The 15637-nt window shown below is 39.6% G+C and overlaps 1 protein-coding gene across 2 annotated transcripts in view; it reads right to left on the reverse strand.

Moving 5' to 3' along the window:
* nelfb (negative elongation factor complex member B) overlaps positions 1–15637 on the reverse strand; it is a 93913-nt gene that overhangs the window by 19006 nt on the left and 59270 nt on the right. For both annotated transcript variants that reach the window (XM_073052441.1, XM_073052440.1), the window contains exons 10-11: positions 5558–5664; positions 1404–1545 (exon numbers count right to left, since the gene is read on the reverse strand). In XM_073052441.1, coding sequence (XP_072908542.1) covers positions 1404–1545; positions 5558–5664 — 249 coding nt within the window. The remainder of the gene's footprint in view (positions 1–1403; positions 1546–5557; positions 5665–15637) is intronic.

A 15637-nucleotide genomic window follows, 5' to 3' on the forward strand; every position in this document is an offset into this window, starting at 1 on the left:
TGGTGGGTGTGTGGAATGCACTGCCAGCAGCAGTGGCGGAAGCGGATACAACAGGGTCTTTTAAGAGCCTCTTAGATGGGTACATGAAGCTTGGAAAAATAGAGCGCTATGCGCTAGGGAAATTCTAGGCAGTCTCTAGAGTAGGTTACATGGTCGGCACAACTTTGTGGAGGGCCTGTAATGTGCTGTAAATTTCTATGTTCTATGTTCTAAGAGATGCTGGAAATCCAGAGTAACATACAAAATACTGGAGGAACTCAGCAGCTCAGGCATCATCAATGGAGAGCGACGGTCAATGTTTCAGGCCAAAACCCTTTGGTCTTAGCCAGGTAAGACCATAAGACAAAGGAGCAGAAGTCGGCCATTTGGCCCATTGAGTCTGCTCCACCATTTTACCATGAGCTGATCCATTCTCCCATTTAGTCCCACTCCCCCGCCTTCTCACCATAACCTTTAATGCCCTGGCTACTCAGATACCTATCAATCTCTGCCTTAAATACACCTAATATCTTGGCCTCCACTGCCGCTCATGGCAACGAATTCCACAGATTCACCACCCTCTGGCTAAAAAAATTTCTTTGCATCTCTGTTCTAAATGGGCACCCTTCAATCCTTAATTCATGCCCTCTCGTACTAGACTCCCCCACCATGGGAAACAACTTTGCCACATCCACTCTGTCCATGCCTTTCAACATTCGGAATGTTTCTATGAGGTCCCCCCTCATTCTTCTAAACTCCAAGGAGTACAGTCCAAGAGCGGTCAAACATTCCTCATACGTTAACCCTCTCAGTCCCAGAATCATTCTAGTGAATCTTCTTTGAACCCTCTCCAACGTCAGCACATCCTTTCTTAAATAAGGAGCCCAAAACTGCACACAGTACTCCAAGTGAGGTCTTACCAGTGCCCTATAGAGCCTCAACATCACATCCCTGCTGCTACACTCTATTCCTCTAGAAATGAATTTGCCTTCTTCACCACCTAGTACACTGTTACACATAAGACCTGTTACACTGAACTGAGGATACTGCTCTGAGAAAATCCTGCAGGAATGCACCAGGCTGAGATTACCCTCCGAAAATCTCAACCATTTTTCTTACCGTGACTCTGACACCAGGAAGTGGAGAGAAATTTACTCAAACCACCTACACCCTAACCCTTTATTTTACAATTAAAAGTACTTTCATAATTCTGTTAGGTAATGAATCCCATAAACTCCAAAAACACGATCACCTTCAATTACATATAGAAAGACTCTAGACAGAGATCATTTATGTTATACTCCACAAAAACTACTTTTAACTTCAATTTTTACAAAGCTTCAACCTGAGCTGCAGTAACTGTTCTGTAACTGCAGACCTTGTTATAAAATATTCTTTGATTCACATTTTTCATTTTGTTTTACCTGGAGAAAGTTGCAAGGATGAAGCCATCAAAAAGAGCAGTGCAGAAGTCCTCCTCAGCAAATTCCTCTGTCAACAGAGTTAAATGGCTGGTGAATAGGTGTAAGAAAATGTCGCTAAATGCCATGCCATTGTAGGTTTCCACTGCAATGAAATACAAAGAACATTTAACCAGTTAGTCTCAATTAATTTTTAAAACGTACTTATAATTTCAGTAAGAAGGATACACCCCAAATGCCGATTGTAAATACTGCCTCAACTGAGTTATTATATCCCAAATGCTGATTAGAAATACTGCCTCAACAGTTATATAAAAACAAACTCTAATATTTTAAATGAATTTCACCAAGGAAAAGGACATGGAGGTTAGTGAGATCAAGGTCATGAGGAAGACCATGTTGATATTACTAATGTGGTGGCATTGGGTCTTTTGAAAAACATTCAGGCTATAGACCCCAGGGCCAGGAGATCTATCTCAAAGGAGGCAGGCAAGAGCGGGACTGCTGGAGCCTTGACAAAGATCTTTGTATCTGCTTCAGCCATAGGTAATGATCCAGATTTCTGAAGAATAACCAGTTCTTTAGTTCAAGAAGAGAAATTGGAATAAATTATAGGCTGCTGAACCTTACATCAGTGGTAGGAAAATCGCAGAAGATTTTTTAAGGACAGGATTTATTGATATTTGGAAAATCATGTACTCAGGTATAGTCAGTATGGCTTTGTGTAGTGGAGGTCCTGCCTCATAAACTCAATTTAATATTTTTGAGGAATTGAGGAAGATGATTGATTAGGGTAGGACAGTGGATGTTGTCTGCATGGACTTCACAAAAACATTCAACAAGGTCCCAAAATATTCATGTATATGGGATCTATGGTGACCTGGTAGACTGGATTCAAAATTGCTCTGAGGAGAGGTTGGATAAACTTGGGTTGTTTTCTCTGGAACAGCAGAGGCTGAGGGGAGATCTCATAAAAGCTTTCTAGTATTATGAGAGGCACAGACAGACAGGTGAAATATCTAATGCCAGAGGACATGCAGTTAAGATGGGGGGGGGGGGGGGGGGAAAGTTAGTTCAAAGCAGATATGTGGTGCAAGTATTTTTAGAATGGTGGGACATGAAATGTGCTGCCTAGGGTGCCAGTGAAGGCAAACACAATAGGGGTGTTCATCAGTCAGACCCCACTTGGAGTACTGTGCTCAGTTCTAGCGGCCTCACTACAGGAAGGATGTGGAAAGGGTGCAGAGGAGATTTACAAGGATGTTGCCTGGATTGGGGAGCATTCCTTATGAAAACAGGTTGAGTGAACTTGGCCTTTTTTCCTTGTAGCGCCGGAGGATGAGAGGTGACCTGATAGAGGTGTATAAGATGATGAGAGGCATTGATTGTGTGGATAGTCAGAGGCTTTTCCCCAGGGCTGAAATGGTTGCCACAAGAGGACACAGGTTTAAGGTGCTGGGGAGTAGGGACAGAAGAGATGTCAGGGGTAAGTTTTTTTTACACAGAGAATGGTGAGTGTGTGGAATGGGCTGCCGGCAACGGTGCTGGAGGCAGATACGATAGGGTCTTTTAAGAGACTTTTGGATAGGTACATGGAGCTTAGAAAAACTAGAGGGCTATGGGTAACCCTAGTAATTTCTAAGGTAGGGACATGTTCAGCACAACTTTGTGGGCCTAAGGGCCTGTATTGTGCTGTAGGTTTTCTATGTTTCTAACATGAATGTGCAGGAATTGTAAGGATATGGAAACTGTATAATCTGAAGGGATTAGTTTAATGGGCATATGATAACTAATTTAATGAGCTGAGCGCAACATTGTGGACCAAAAAGCTTGCTCCTATGGTGTACTATTCCAGGTTCTAAAATGGCTTGGCCATAGCAAGTAGAGGGTAATGCTTGGAAGGGTGTTATTCTGACTGGAACCCTATGTCTCATAGTGTTTGCAAGGATCAGTACTGGGACCTCCACTGTTTGTGGTTCAACATTAAAGGGAGATTGGACAAATGTGGATTGTTTCCTTTAGAGCAATGGAGGTTGAGCCACAACCTGATAAAAGATGAATAGGATTTAGAACAGTACAGTACAGGAACAGACTCTTTGGCCTGTGTCATTGTGCTGAATTAATTAATCCAGTAATTAAATGCCTAATAATCCCTTCTGTGTACGCAATGTCCACGATCCTTTGCATACTCATGTGCTGATCAAAGAACTTCTTAAATGCCTCTATCATATTTGCCTCCGCTGCCACCCCAGCAGAGGTGGGCATTCTAGGTATCCATCACTCGATATAAACACTTAATCCGTTTCTGTCAATCAACATTTTTTATAAAGCTAATAATTCCCACCATTGTGGGACATATCTATACGGCGCCTTGTGAACCATTCCCAAAAACTTCAGCCATCTCTGCTCTGCCTGTACCCCTGCCAGTATCCTCCTCTAATCCAACTGGGCAAGCTCCTCTCTCGTGCCTCTGTAATTCCCTTTACTCCATTGCGATACTGACACATGTAACGTATGCTTTTCCCTCTCAAAATTGTAGTATGAATTCAATCATATTATGATCACTGTCTCCTAAGGGTTCCTTTACATTAAGCTCCCTAATAAGATCTGGGCTATTACACAACATCCAACTAAGACAGCTTTTTCCCTGAATAGGCTCAAGCACAAGCTGCTTTAAAGAGCCATCTTATAGGCATTCAACACATTTCCTCTGTTGTGAACCGACACCAACCTGATTTTTCTAACCCACTTGCATACATTACAATTGTGTCATTATCTTCATTACATGCCTTTTCCAGCTCCCGTTGCAACCGCAACCCCACATCTTGGCTACTATTTGGAGACAGTACCCGTAGTGGGTTTTTTTAAACCCCACTCACTACTACCTAACTCCACCCACAAAGATTCAACATTCTTTGATCTGATGACACCTCTTTCTAAAGATGTAATTCCATCTTTTACCAACAGACCACACCACCACCTCTGCCTTCCCGCTTGTCCTTTCGGTACAAAGTGTACCCTGCGATGTTCCATAGCTTTCACCTATGGCCTTCTTTCACAACGACATATCGATGAATCTGCAATAATGTGTCTACCTTATTCCGAATGCTATGCACATTTAAATACAGCACCTTCAGTCCCGCATTCTTTGCCCTTTTGAATTTTGAACCTGTGGTATAATTTAACTCTGTGCTCTGTCTGCATTTGTCAATTGGCAAATTGGCTTGTCCTTCCCTACATTCACGTTACATCCACCATCAACTTGTAAACCTGGTGGCCCATCCTCCAGCTCTATCATACTGGTTTCTGCCCCCTACCGTATTAGTCTAAAGCACTTGCAACAGCTCTAGTAAACCTGCCTGCAAGAATATTGGTCCCTGTCACACCCCTAAACCTAACCCTTTTGTACAGGTCACATCTGCCCCCGCTCCAATTTTTCAGCCATACGTTTATCTGCCACCTCTTTCTATTCCTATCCTCACTGTCGCATGAAACAGGCAACAACCCCAAGATCGCTACCCTTGAGGTCCTGCTTCTCAACTTCTTTCCTAACTTCCCGTATTCTTTTTACAGGACCTACACCCTTTTTCTACCTATTGGTAGCAGTATGTACCATGACTTCTGGCTGGTCACCCTCCCTCTTCAGAATAATATGGACAGGTTCAGAGACATTGCAGACCCTGGCACCTGATAGGCAAACTACCATCCATGTTTTCCTTTCTGTGGCCAAAGAATCACCTATCTGTCCCCCTGACTATTATAGAGTCCCCTATTACTGCTGCCATCCTCTTCAGTTCCCTATCCTTCTGAGTCACAAGGTCAGATTCCGTGCCGCTGCTGCTTCCCACCAAACAGTACTCAAAATGAAGTACTTATTGTTGAAGTGGATGGCCGCAGGGATGCTCTCCATAATCTGACATTCTCCCTTCCCTCTCCTGACAGTCACTCATCTATCTTGAATGTGGGAGGAAATCAGTGCATCTTGGGAAAATCCATATGGTCACAGTGAAATTTTAACTTATGTTCCTATATTTGTGCCTCTGAGACGTTACAGCACAGAAGCACAAGATCAACCATTGTTTTATTTATTAACTTTATTGCAGAGCTGGCAGGAATCATCCCAAAATAATTGCCTTTTTGTCAGTGCAGATACTCACCCAATGAAGGCAGTAACCGGAGAATAGCATTCTTATTCCTCTGTTTTGTGATGTGCAGAACATAGTACAATGCGATTTCACAAGCTACACGATGTTCCAGAATGAACCTAACAACACAAGAAACCTGAGCATTTTGCTTGATAGCCAGTTATTTTAATAAGAATGTTGCATGCAAGTTCTGTAATATTTTCATATTCCACAGAAAAATTCTGCTAAAAATTTGCTATTAATTGGGCTGACACAAACTACACACTATTGTAATTTGTAAATAGGGGTGATGGGGTTAAGAAGAAAGAAGATAGTTACACATTGCTTCTAACATCTGCAAAATCAGTTCTCACCTTTTCCCAGTATGACCATATGGGCCAAATAGCCTCCTTCTGTGCTGTAAGTTTCTATGACCCTAATGCAGAAAATCAGACAACTTTTGTGTCCTGAAATTCTAGTGTACCAAAGTGGGTTAATCAAAACCTAGCCTTTTGGAAAAGAGGGGAAGAAAGTGAAACTACCACTAACTACTCCGTCGACTCAGGCCTATATACAGTACCGTATATCTCTCATGAGACTATCAAGATCAATCCAAAGGAATTTAAGTATACACTTACTATAAGTGACAGCAACAGCAATTGTGAGTGTGCTAACATTAATTTAAGAAAGGAAATGTCAGACACAGCCGGAATCAATGAAGGAGAAGACAGGAGAGGCAGTCCAGGACTCTGGCTGTCTCCAGAGATCAGTGAGGCTTGAAGATTGAAGCAGCTAGTTATAATCCTGGACAGGAGTTCCAAGTCTAGCCACACAGCAGTAGAATCTAGTTATCCAATAAAGACTACTGATTTTTTGGTTTGAATAAGTTTATCTTATCAAGCCCTATTATATCTAACTTTCTTTTTCAGCCCTCTGTTATGGACCAAGTTTTTGTGCTATGGAAAACGAGGGGTATAACATGTTTTTGTGACTTATTTTTAGATAACTGTTTCATGTCCTTTGAACAGTTGTCTAATAAATATAATTTGCCTAGAGCCCATTTTTTCAGATATTTACAAATTAGAAATTTTTTGAATAATATGTTAGAACTTTCTGAATTCATGCCCAATTGACATTACGGAAAAAATTCTAGGTTTAAATCCCTATCAGAAGGGTTTAATAGCCGTCATTTATAATATGATCATGAAAATACAGCCAAGGTTGTCAGATAAAATTAAGAATGAATGGGAAAAAGAACTTCAATGGGAGAAAATTTTACAGTTAGTTAACTCCTCTTCTATCTGTGCCAAACATGCCCTAATACAATTCAAGGTGGTACATAGGGCCCATATGTCTAAGGACCATCTTGCTCAATTTTATTCTCACGTTAATCCAATCTGTGATAGATACCATTCTGAACAGACAGACAGACATACTTTATTGATCCCAAGGGAGATTGGGTTTTGTTACAGTCGCACCAACCATGAATGGCTGAAGTAGCCTCTTTGACCCACATGTTTTGGTCTTGCCCTTGCTTGCAAAAATACTGGAAAGATATTGGAAATACTGGAAAAATACTGGAAAAACATTTCAACAGTTTTGAGAATTAATTTGCAACCTCATCCTATCACTGCAATTTTTGGCTTACCAATGGTGGATAACAGTTATTTATCCCCCTCAGCTCGGCAGATGATTGCATTTGTCACACTAATGGCTAGAAGATCCATTCTACTGAACTGGAAAGAAATTAATCCCCCAACTACTTTTCAATGGTTTTCCCAAACTATATCTTGTTTGAGTTTAGAAAAAAATCAGAAGAGTCATTTTTGACCCTTTGGTCAAATTTGAAGAAACCTGGAGACCATTTATTCAACATTTTCATATGAGTTAAACTGACCTTTCCCGAACATTTTTCTTATCACCTTTAGTTATTTGGATAGAGGTGTGGAGTTATTGACACTACTGTGCATACCTGATATGACACAATAGCCCATGTCGGTTAGGTTAGCTGTTGTTTTTTTGGGGGGGGGGGAGGTTTCCACTTTTGTAATACAGTATGAGTTTGGGAGGTTATTACATCTGTGTTATTAACTGTTTGTATTTGCATTCCAGCCATATTAATTATGTACTCTCAAGCTCTCTGTATTTGTTGTTTTTCTTCTTATATTTTGTTTGAAAATTAATAAGAAGATTTAAAAAGAAAGAAAGATTACTGGCTGGGGAATGAAGATGGCTTGGCAGCCTTCACATGCATATCATGTCAGGAATGGAAAAAAGAATAGCTCTTATTCATTAGTACCAATATGAATTTCCTGGGGATATGAAATAAGCCAGTAGAGTGTAATATTATAATTCACTAAAGAGTTTCCAAATGAATTAAGACAATGGATAAGAACCCATGATGCCTTTGAGCTTCTAGGTGCAGATATGCATATGCATGAAAATGAATGAAGAAATTTATCTCACATCTGATGTTACTCTTTGTCAATAAGCTTAGCAACAAAATCATAGTGGTATGAACTCACTGTACCTAAGCATCATGGCAATAGTTCAATAAATATGCAATAAATTTGGCACCTTTTAACATGATAACCGTATTACTGTCCAACATGTTACACACAGAATAATAGGGTTGTCTTTGTAGAGGATTTAAATTTTCCTAACCTAGATTGGGAGTGCTCTAAGTGCAAAGGGCTTGGAAGGTTCCGGTGACGTCATCTCCAGAATGGCAGCTTAAGTCCTCTGGAAAATTGCATATTTTACCCATACAAGATCTTTCAAAAATATCTGAATTGATAAGGGGGGCAAGAATGGGGAAAAAGAATGGAGATAAAAAAAACCATCACTGCAGAGCCTGTAGATGAGAGGTGCTGCGAGCAGCTCTCCTACCCAAATGCGTCGTAGTGAGGCTGACGATGGGCCTCGTTCAGGCAAAGCAGCAAATATGATAAAAATTCTGCAAGAGGTACGGGAGTTCCAAAAAGATATAAATTAGCAACTAAATGATATCAAGTCAGAGCTCGCCAACATCAATCAAAAAATAGCGGTGGCGGAAACACAGACTCAGAAGGTGGAAGATTGTGTGCAAAATGTGGAATAGATATTAAGAAAGACGATAAAAATATTAAATCAACAAAAAGTAAACATTGACCCAGAGGGAAGATCACGACGGAAAAATATCAGGATATACAATGTTCCCGAAGGAGCGGAGGGTTTGTCTACGATGGAGTTTGTAGGAAAGTTGCTACGGGACGCGCTGGAGATTCCTTCGACTATGGAGTCTGAAATTGAGAGGGCACATCATGCGCTCACCCAGCAGCCTACTGGAGACAGAGAAGATAAGCCACGCTAAATAGTATTTAGATTCCTTTGATACAATACCAAGGCGGAGATTCTACGAAGGGCCTGGGGTAAAACGAGGGTGTTTTTGGATGGTAAATTAATATATTTCGATCAAGTTTACCCCCCGGCAGTCCTGCAGAGACGTAAAGAATACTCTGAAATAAAGCAAATATTAAAGCAAGGAAAGATTAGATTTCAAACCCTGCTAAACTGCGGGTGTTTTATGAAGATGGGATCCAACTGTATTAGACAGCGGAAGAGGCCACTACAGATATGAAGAACAGATGGCTGCCTGTCAGCAGGATCAAACCGAGGGAAAGCCTGGCTGACCAGTTATCCCGTTCCGCTTGGGAAATAGTGAGAGAGTCAAGAAAGCAGGGGATGGGAGGAGGGCGAGAGAAATATATCCGGAAGAGACTGGGAGTTTTCCGAAGACAGCCCTCGCCCCTCCAGAACAGCCATTAGGTTCTTGTGTTGAGAAGCTAAACGGAAGCAACAATAGACGGTGATATACCTATCTCAAGAAATACTGATTATAATGTGGATTTTATATTACTCAATTATTCTTTTTTATTCATTCATTCACTCCTTTTTCCCCACCTAAATGATAATATGTATATGGGAGGAACACACAGGGAAATCTTTTCTATGTAATGGATATAGATTTATTCAATTACTTTTATGGGTACTGTAATGGGGGCCCTCAACTCACAGCTAGGAGGGGCTATCCCCCACAACTAGACGTTTTCTCTAGCTCAACCCAGGGTAATCTACTAGAGACCTCAGCCTTGGAATCACACCTTCGTTGCCTTTTTTTTATTATTCGCGTTTCTTGGTTCTTAATTGTCCAGGGAGTAGATAATTAAGTTTTATTCTGCTAATTTCAATGATATATTGACAGATAAATACACATGGCTAAGGACAGAGTAAAATTCATTTCTTTTAATGTCAATGGGCTGTTAAATCCAATCAAACATAGTAGAATTCTATCCAAAATGAAAAAAGAACAAGCCCATGTAGTATATTTACAGGAAACTCACTTGTGATAATGAGCATGGAAAACTAAAACGGATGGGCTTCACTAATTTGTTTTTCTCCTCATATAAATCAGGACATAGGAGAGGAGTTGTTATTCTTATCTCAAGCAAGATAAATTTTTATAAAAGTATTTGAAATGGGAGATAAGGAGGGCAGATATATTCTGGTAAGGGGGAATATAGACGGAAATTCAGTTACTCTATTGAATATATACTCACACCCAGGAAGTAATATTAGTTTCTTTCAGAAAATTACTAATATTATGGTAACAGAAACAGAAGTTCTCCTGCTATGTGGGAGAGACTTAAATTTACAATTACAACCAAAGTTAGACTCTTCCAATAGAAAAACCTATGAAACAAAATCCTTACATAAGAAAGTTAACACACTTTTTGAGGATGTTGGTCTAATTGATATATGGAGGGACCTTTTCCCCGACAGAAGGGATTACACTCATGATTCTGCCCCCCCCCCCCCCCATTCTATATATACAAGAATAGACTATTTCATAACATTTTAAAAAGAGAAAGACAAAATAAACACCTGTGGAATTGGGACAATAGATGTAAGTGACCATGCACCTATATATTTATCTGTTGATTTTGACCTACAACCAAAGAATACTATTTAGAAACTAAATTCAAGTCTACTCAATGATCCCTACTTTAAGGAACAAATTAAAAAAAGAAATTGGTCTTTACTTAGAATTCAATGATAATGGAGAGGTTTCACCTCCCATTCTATGGGATTCTCTGAAGGCTGTTTTAAGAGGGAAAATTATAGCAATATCTTCATATAACAAAAAAATAAGGAATAAAACATTTAGGAATTACAAAATACGCTGAAGGAACTAGAAAAAAAACCAAATTGAATTTGGCACAGGATACATTAGAGGAAATTAAAAAAATTAGGAATGAAATTAATAGTTTGGCTACACAGGAAATCAGGAAAAATTTAATGTTTCTGAAAAAGAGACATTATGAAAGTGGATCTAAGTCTATGAAAATACTGGTGTGAAAACTGAAAAAAAGATAGCAGAAAATACAATTCATTGAATTAGGAATCCAAGAACAAAAATGATTAAAAAAAAAGCTAAGTGAAATTCAAGAAGCTTTTGGAGTGTTTTATAAAACTTTATATTCCAAAGTTCCAAGGGGAAGCATAACCCAAATTGACACCTTCTTGAATTCTCTAGAGTTACCCACTTTAAGCGAAGAACAAAATAGAACAATGACTGCTGACATAACTGAAGTTGAACTAAAAGCTGCGATTAGTAGGCTTAAGTTAAGCAAGTCACCAGGATCAGATGGGTATACGGCAGAGTGGTACAAAGAATTTAAAAATGAGTTAATTCCTGTTTTACTCCCCACACTGAACTGGGCTCTAAAAAAGGCACAAATGCCACCCAGCTGAAAGGAAGCGATAATCTCAGCTATACCGAAAGAAGGCAAGGATAAAATAGAATGAGTCATTTAGACCAATATCCGTTCTTAATGTATATAATAGATTATTTACCTCCATCATGGCCAAACGATTAGAAGAGTTTCTACCCGTACTGATACATATCGATTAGACAGGTTTTATACAACAACACCAAACACAATACAATAAACGAAGGACACTTCACACTATGGATCATATACAAAAAACAAAATTGAAGCAATAGTGATAAGCGTGGACGCTGAAAAGGCATTTGATTGGGTTAATTGGAATTTTCTTTACAGAATTTTACATAGATTTGGTTTCCAAGACACAATTATTAAAACTATACAGGCACTATATGAGAACCCTACTGCTAGGATTAAAATCAATGGATATTTATCAAATAGTTTTTCCCTAGAAAGGGGCATGAGACAGGGTTGTGCATGGTCACCGCTACTCCGCATTATATCTGGAACCATTAGCTCAATACATCAGACAAAATGAAGATATCAGGGGAATTACTATGAAAGGGACAGAGCATAAATTGGCCTGTTACGGAGCCTTTCAAATATTTGGGCATCATTATGCCAAAAGATTTGGCAAAATTATCAGAATGCAATTATCAGCCTATATATAAAAAATTAAGGAAAATATAACAAGATGGGACCCAATTCCTTTTTTAAATTTCAGTTCAAGGATTGAATCTATTAAAATGAATATACTGCCCAGACTATTATATTTCTTTCAGACCCTACCAATTGAGATTAATCAAAATCAATTCAATGAATGGTACAAAATGTTATCAAGATATATTTGGCAAGGTAAAAGGCCTAGAGTTCGTCTCAAAACTTTGCAATTAGCCAAGGAAAAGGGAGGATGGGGCCTACCTTCTCTTAAAGATTATTATTTTGCAGCACAGTTGAGAGCTGTGATATGTTGGTGCAACCCATCATATGACACTCAATGGAAAAACATTGAGGAGTGGGTATTTCCCATCCCCATTCAGGCAATTTTGGCTGATAACAACCTACAAAGGTACATAAATACTATTGATAACCTATGGGTGAAATGGACTCTTAAAATATGGAAAACTATTATAAAAGAATATAAACTAGAGGGAGATATTGCAATCCTTAGATGGTGTGCATATGACTCAGATTTTACGCCGAATAAACTGGATGCTAGATTTAAGGACTGAACACCTAAAGGAATAACAGTTCTTTGCAATATAATGAAAGAAGGAACACTGTTCAGTTTCGAAATGCTTAAAGAGCAACACTTATTAGAAAAACAAGACATTTATCTGCATTTACAGATGCGACAATATGTTAATAGGACAGTTAAAACTGTAACCAAGGCAAGTACATGTTTGATAGAGCTATTTAGAAAAGCATATAATTCAGATAACGGTAGTAGAATCATTTCAAGCGTGCATAAGGGTTTGTCAAATCTTAAAACACATTTGACTTCATACATTAAAACAAAATGGGAGAAGGAAGGAGGGATAATTATATCTGAGGAAGAATGAACAATAATATGGAGGTATCAATGGAAGTGTACCAGTTCACAGAAATGGAGGGAATTTGGATGGAAAAACTTGATATTTTATTACACCCTCTTAGAAATCCCATTTTGATAGTAACCTCCCTGTTTGTTGAAGAAATTGTGGAAATCAAAATGCAAACCATTATCATATTTTCTGGGAATGCCCTGTTATCAAAGACTATTGGAGTGGGATACACAGTGCCCTACAAGACATCTTTAAATGTGAAATACCCTTAGAAAGTAAGACCATATATCTGGGTATATACCTCAAGAATGGTTGAAAAGATAAATATTTAATGAATATACTGTTGGTGGCTGGTAAAAAGACTCTTATTAGGAAATGGTTATCACAGGAGAGCCCAACCTTACATGCATGGATGGAAATTACAATGTACATTTACAAAATGGAGAAGATAAAAACATCTGTCAATCATAAATTGGAACACTGTATGGCTTCTTAACCACAGAGTCAATCTGCGCAGTTGCTTTGAGCGTCCTATGGACTCAATCCCCAAGATCCCTCTGACCCTCCACACTGCCAAGAGTCTTACCATTAATACTATATTCTGCCATTATATTTGACCTACCAAAATGAACCTCTTCACACTTATCTGGGTTGAACTCCATCTGCCACTTCTCAGCCCAGTTTTGCATCCTCTGACAGCCCTCCACACGATCCACAACACACCCAAGCTTTGTATGAGATGAAGGTCAAGTCGCAGTTTCATTTCCTTAATATGTTCTCTCAGAAGCTGCAACCTCCAGTCTCCCAGATTTCTCACAACCCACACACAGTACAATGTCCAACTTCTGCCACCACGAACTAGAACAGGTGGTGCATTGGAACACCTTATATTGACCTGAAAATATCTCAGCAATCCTTCATGGTCACTCTGCCTAAACCCTGCAACATCTTATCTAACAGCATACAGGAATATATTTACCTGAAGAACTGTAGCCATTCAAGGTAGTGGCTCAACATCATTTTCTCATGGGCAATTAGGGAAGAGTGGATGAATGCTGACATTGCACAAAAGGGTCCATACCCCAAAAGAATGAAAGGACCAGGTCATAAGACATAGGAGCAGAATTACACTATTTAGCCCATTGAGTCTGCTCCATTTCATCATAGCTGATCCAATTTTCCTCAGGCCCAGTCTCTGCCTTCTCCCCATATCCCTTCATCCCCTAAGCAAACTAGAATCTACCAGCCCCTTGCCTTAAATATATATAAAGACTTGGCTTCCACAGTTGCCTGTGGCAAAGAATTCTACAAATTTACCACTTTGGCTAAAGAAGTTTGTTCTCATTTCCGTTCTAAAAGGATGCCCCTCTATTCTGAGGCTGTGTCCTCTAGTCTTAGACTCTCCCACCATTCAATAGGTTTCAATGAGGTCACCCCTCATTCTTCTGAATGAGTGCATTCAGGCCCAGAGCCATCAAACATTTTTCATATGACAAGTTATTCAATCCTGGAATCATTTTCATGAACCTCCTTTGAACCCTTCCAAGTTTCAGCACATCCATTCTAACAAAAGGGGCCCAATCCTGCTCCCAGTGAGGCGTCACCAGTGCTTTATAAAGTTTCAACATTATATCCTTGCTTTTATATTCTAGTTGTCTTGAAACGAATGCTATCATCGCATTTGCCTTCCGCACCACAGACTCAATGTGCAGACTAACCTTTAGGGATTCCTGCACAAGGACTCCCAAGTCCGTTTGCACCTCAGTTTTTTTTTGTATTTTCTCTCCATTTAGAAATAATTAACCCTTTCATTTCTTCTACCTAAGTGTATGACCATACATGCCCTGACACTGTATTCCACTTGTCATTTCTTTACCCATTCTCCTAATTTGGCTAAGTCCTTCTGTACCATCTCTACTTCCTCAAAGCTATCTGCCCCTCAACCTATCTTCATATTGTCTGCAAATATTTCAACAAAGCCATCGATCCCATCATCCAAATCACTGACATATTACATAAAAAGAATCAGTTCCAACACAGACTGCTGTGAAACACCACTAGTCACTAGCAGCCAGCCAGAATAGGCGCCCTTTATTTGCCTCCTGCTAATCAGGCTGCTTTATTCATGCTAGAGTTGTTCCTGTAATACCATGGGCTTATAGCTTGTTAAGGAGTCTCACGTGTGGCATCTTGTCAAAGGCCTTCTGAAAATACAAGCAAACAACATCAACCAATTTTCCTTTTGTCTATCCTGCCTGCTATTTCTTCAAGGTATTCCAACAGGTTTGTCACTCAAGATTTTCCCTTGAGGAAACCATGCTGACTACGGCCTATTTTATCATGTGCCTCCAAGTACCCTGAGACCTCATCCCTAATAACTGCTTCGGACAAATTCAGAACCACTGAGGTCAGCCTAACTGGTCAATAGTTTCTTTTTTTTCCCACCTTTCACCCTTCTGAAAAGTGGAGTGACGTTTGCAATTTTCCAATCTTCCGGTACCATACCAGAATCTAGTGATTCTTGAAAGATCATTCCTAATGTCTCCACAATCTCTTCAGCCATCCTTTTCAGAACTCTGGGGTGTACACCATTTGGGCCAGGTGACTCATCTACCTTCAGACCTTTCAGTTTCCCAAGAACCTTCTCTGTAGTTATGGTAACTTCCCACACTTCATGCCCCAACACCTGGAACTTCCACCATACTGCTAGTGTCTTTCAAGAAAAGAGTGATGCAAAATATCATTTGTACTTATTCAGTTCTTGAACACACCTAACAAACTCCAACCCCATCTAAGCTTCT

This window comes from Hemitrygon akajei, chromosome 7, assembly GCF_048418815.1.
Source record: "Hemitrygon akajei chromosome 7, sHemAka1.3, whole genome shotgun sequence".
Classification (NCBI taxonomy): Eukaryota; Metazoa; Chordata; class Chondrichthyes; order Myliobatiformes; family Dasyatidae; genus Hemitrygon; species Hemitrygon akajei.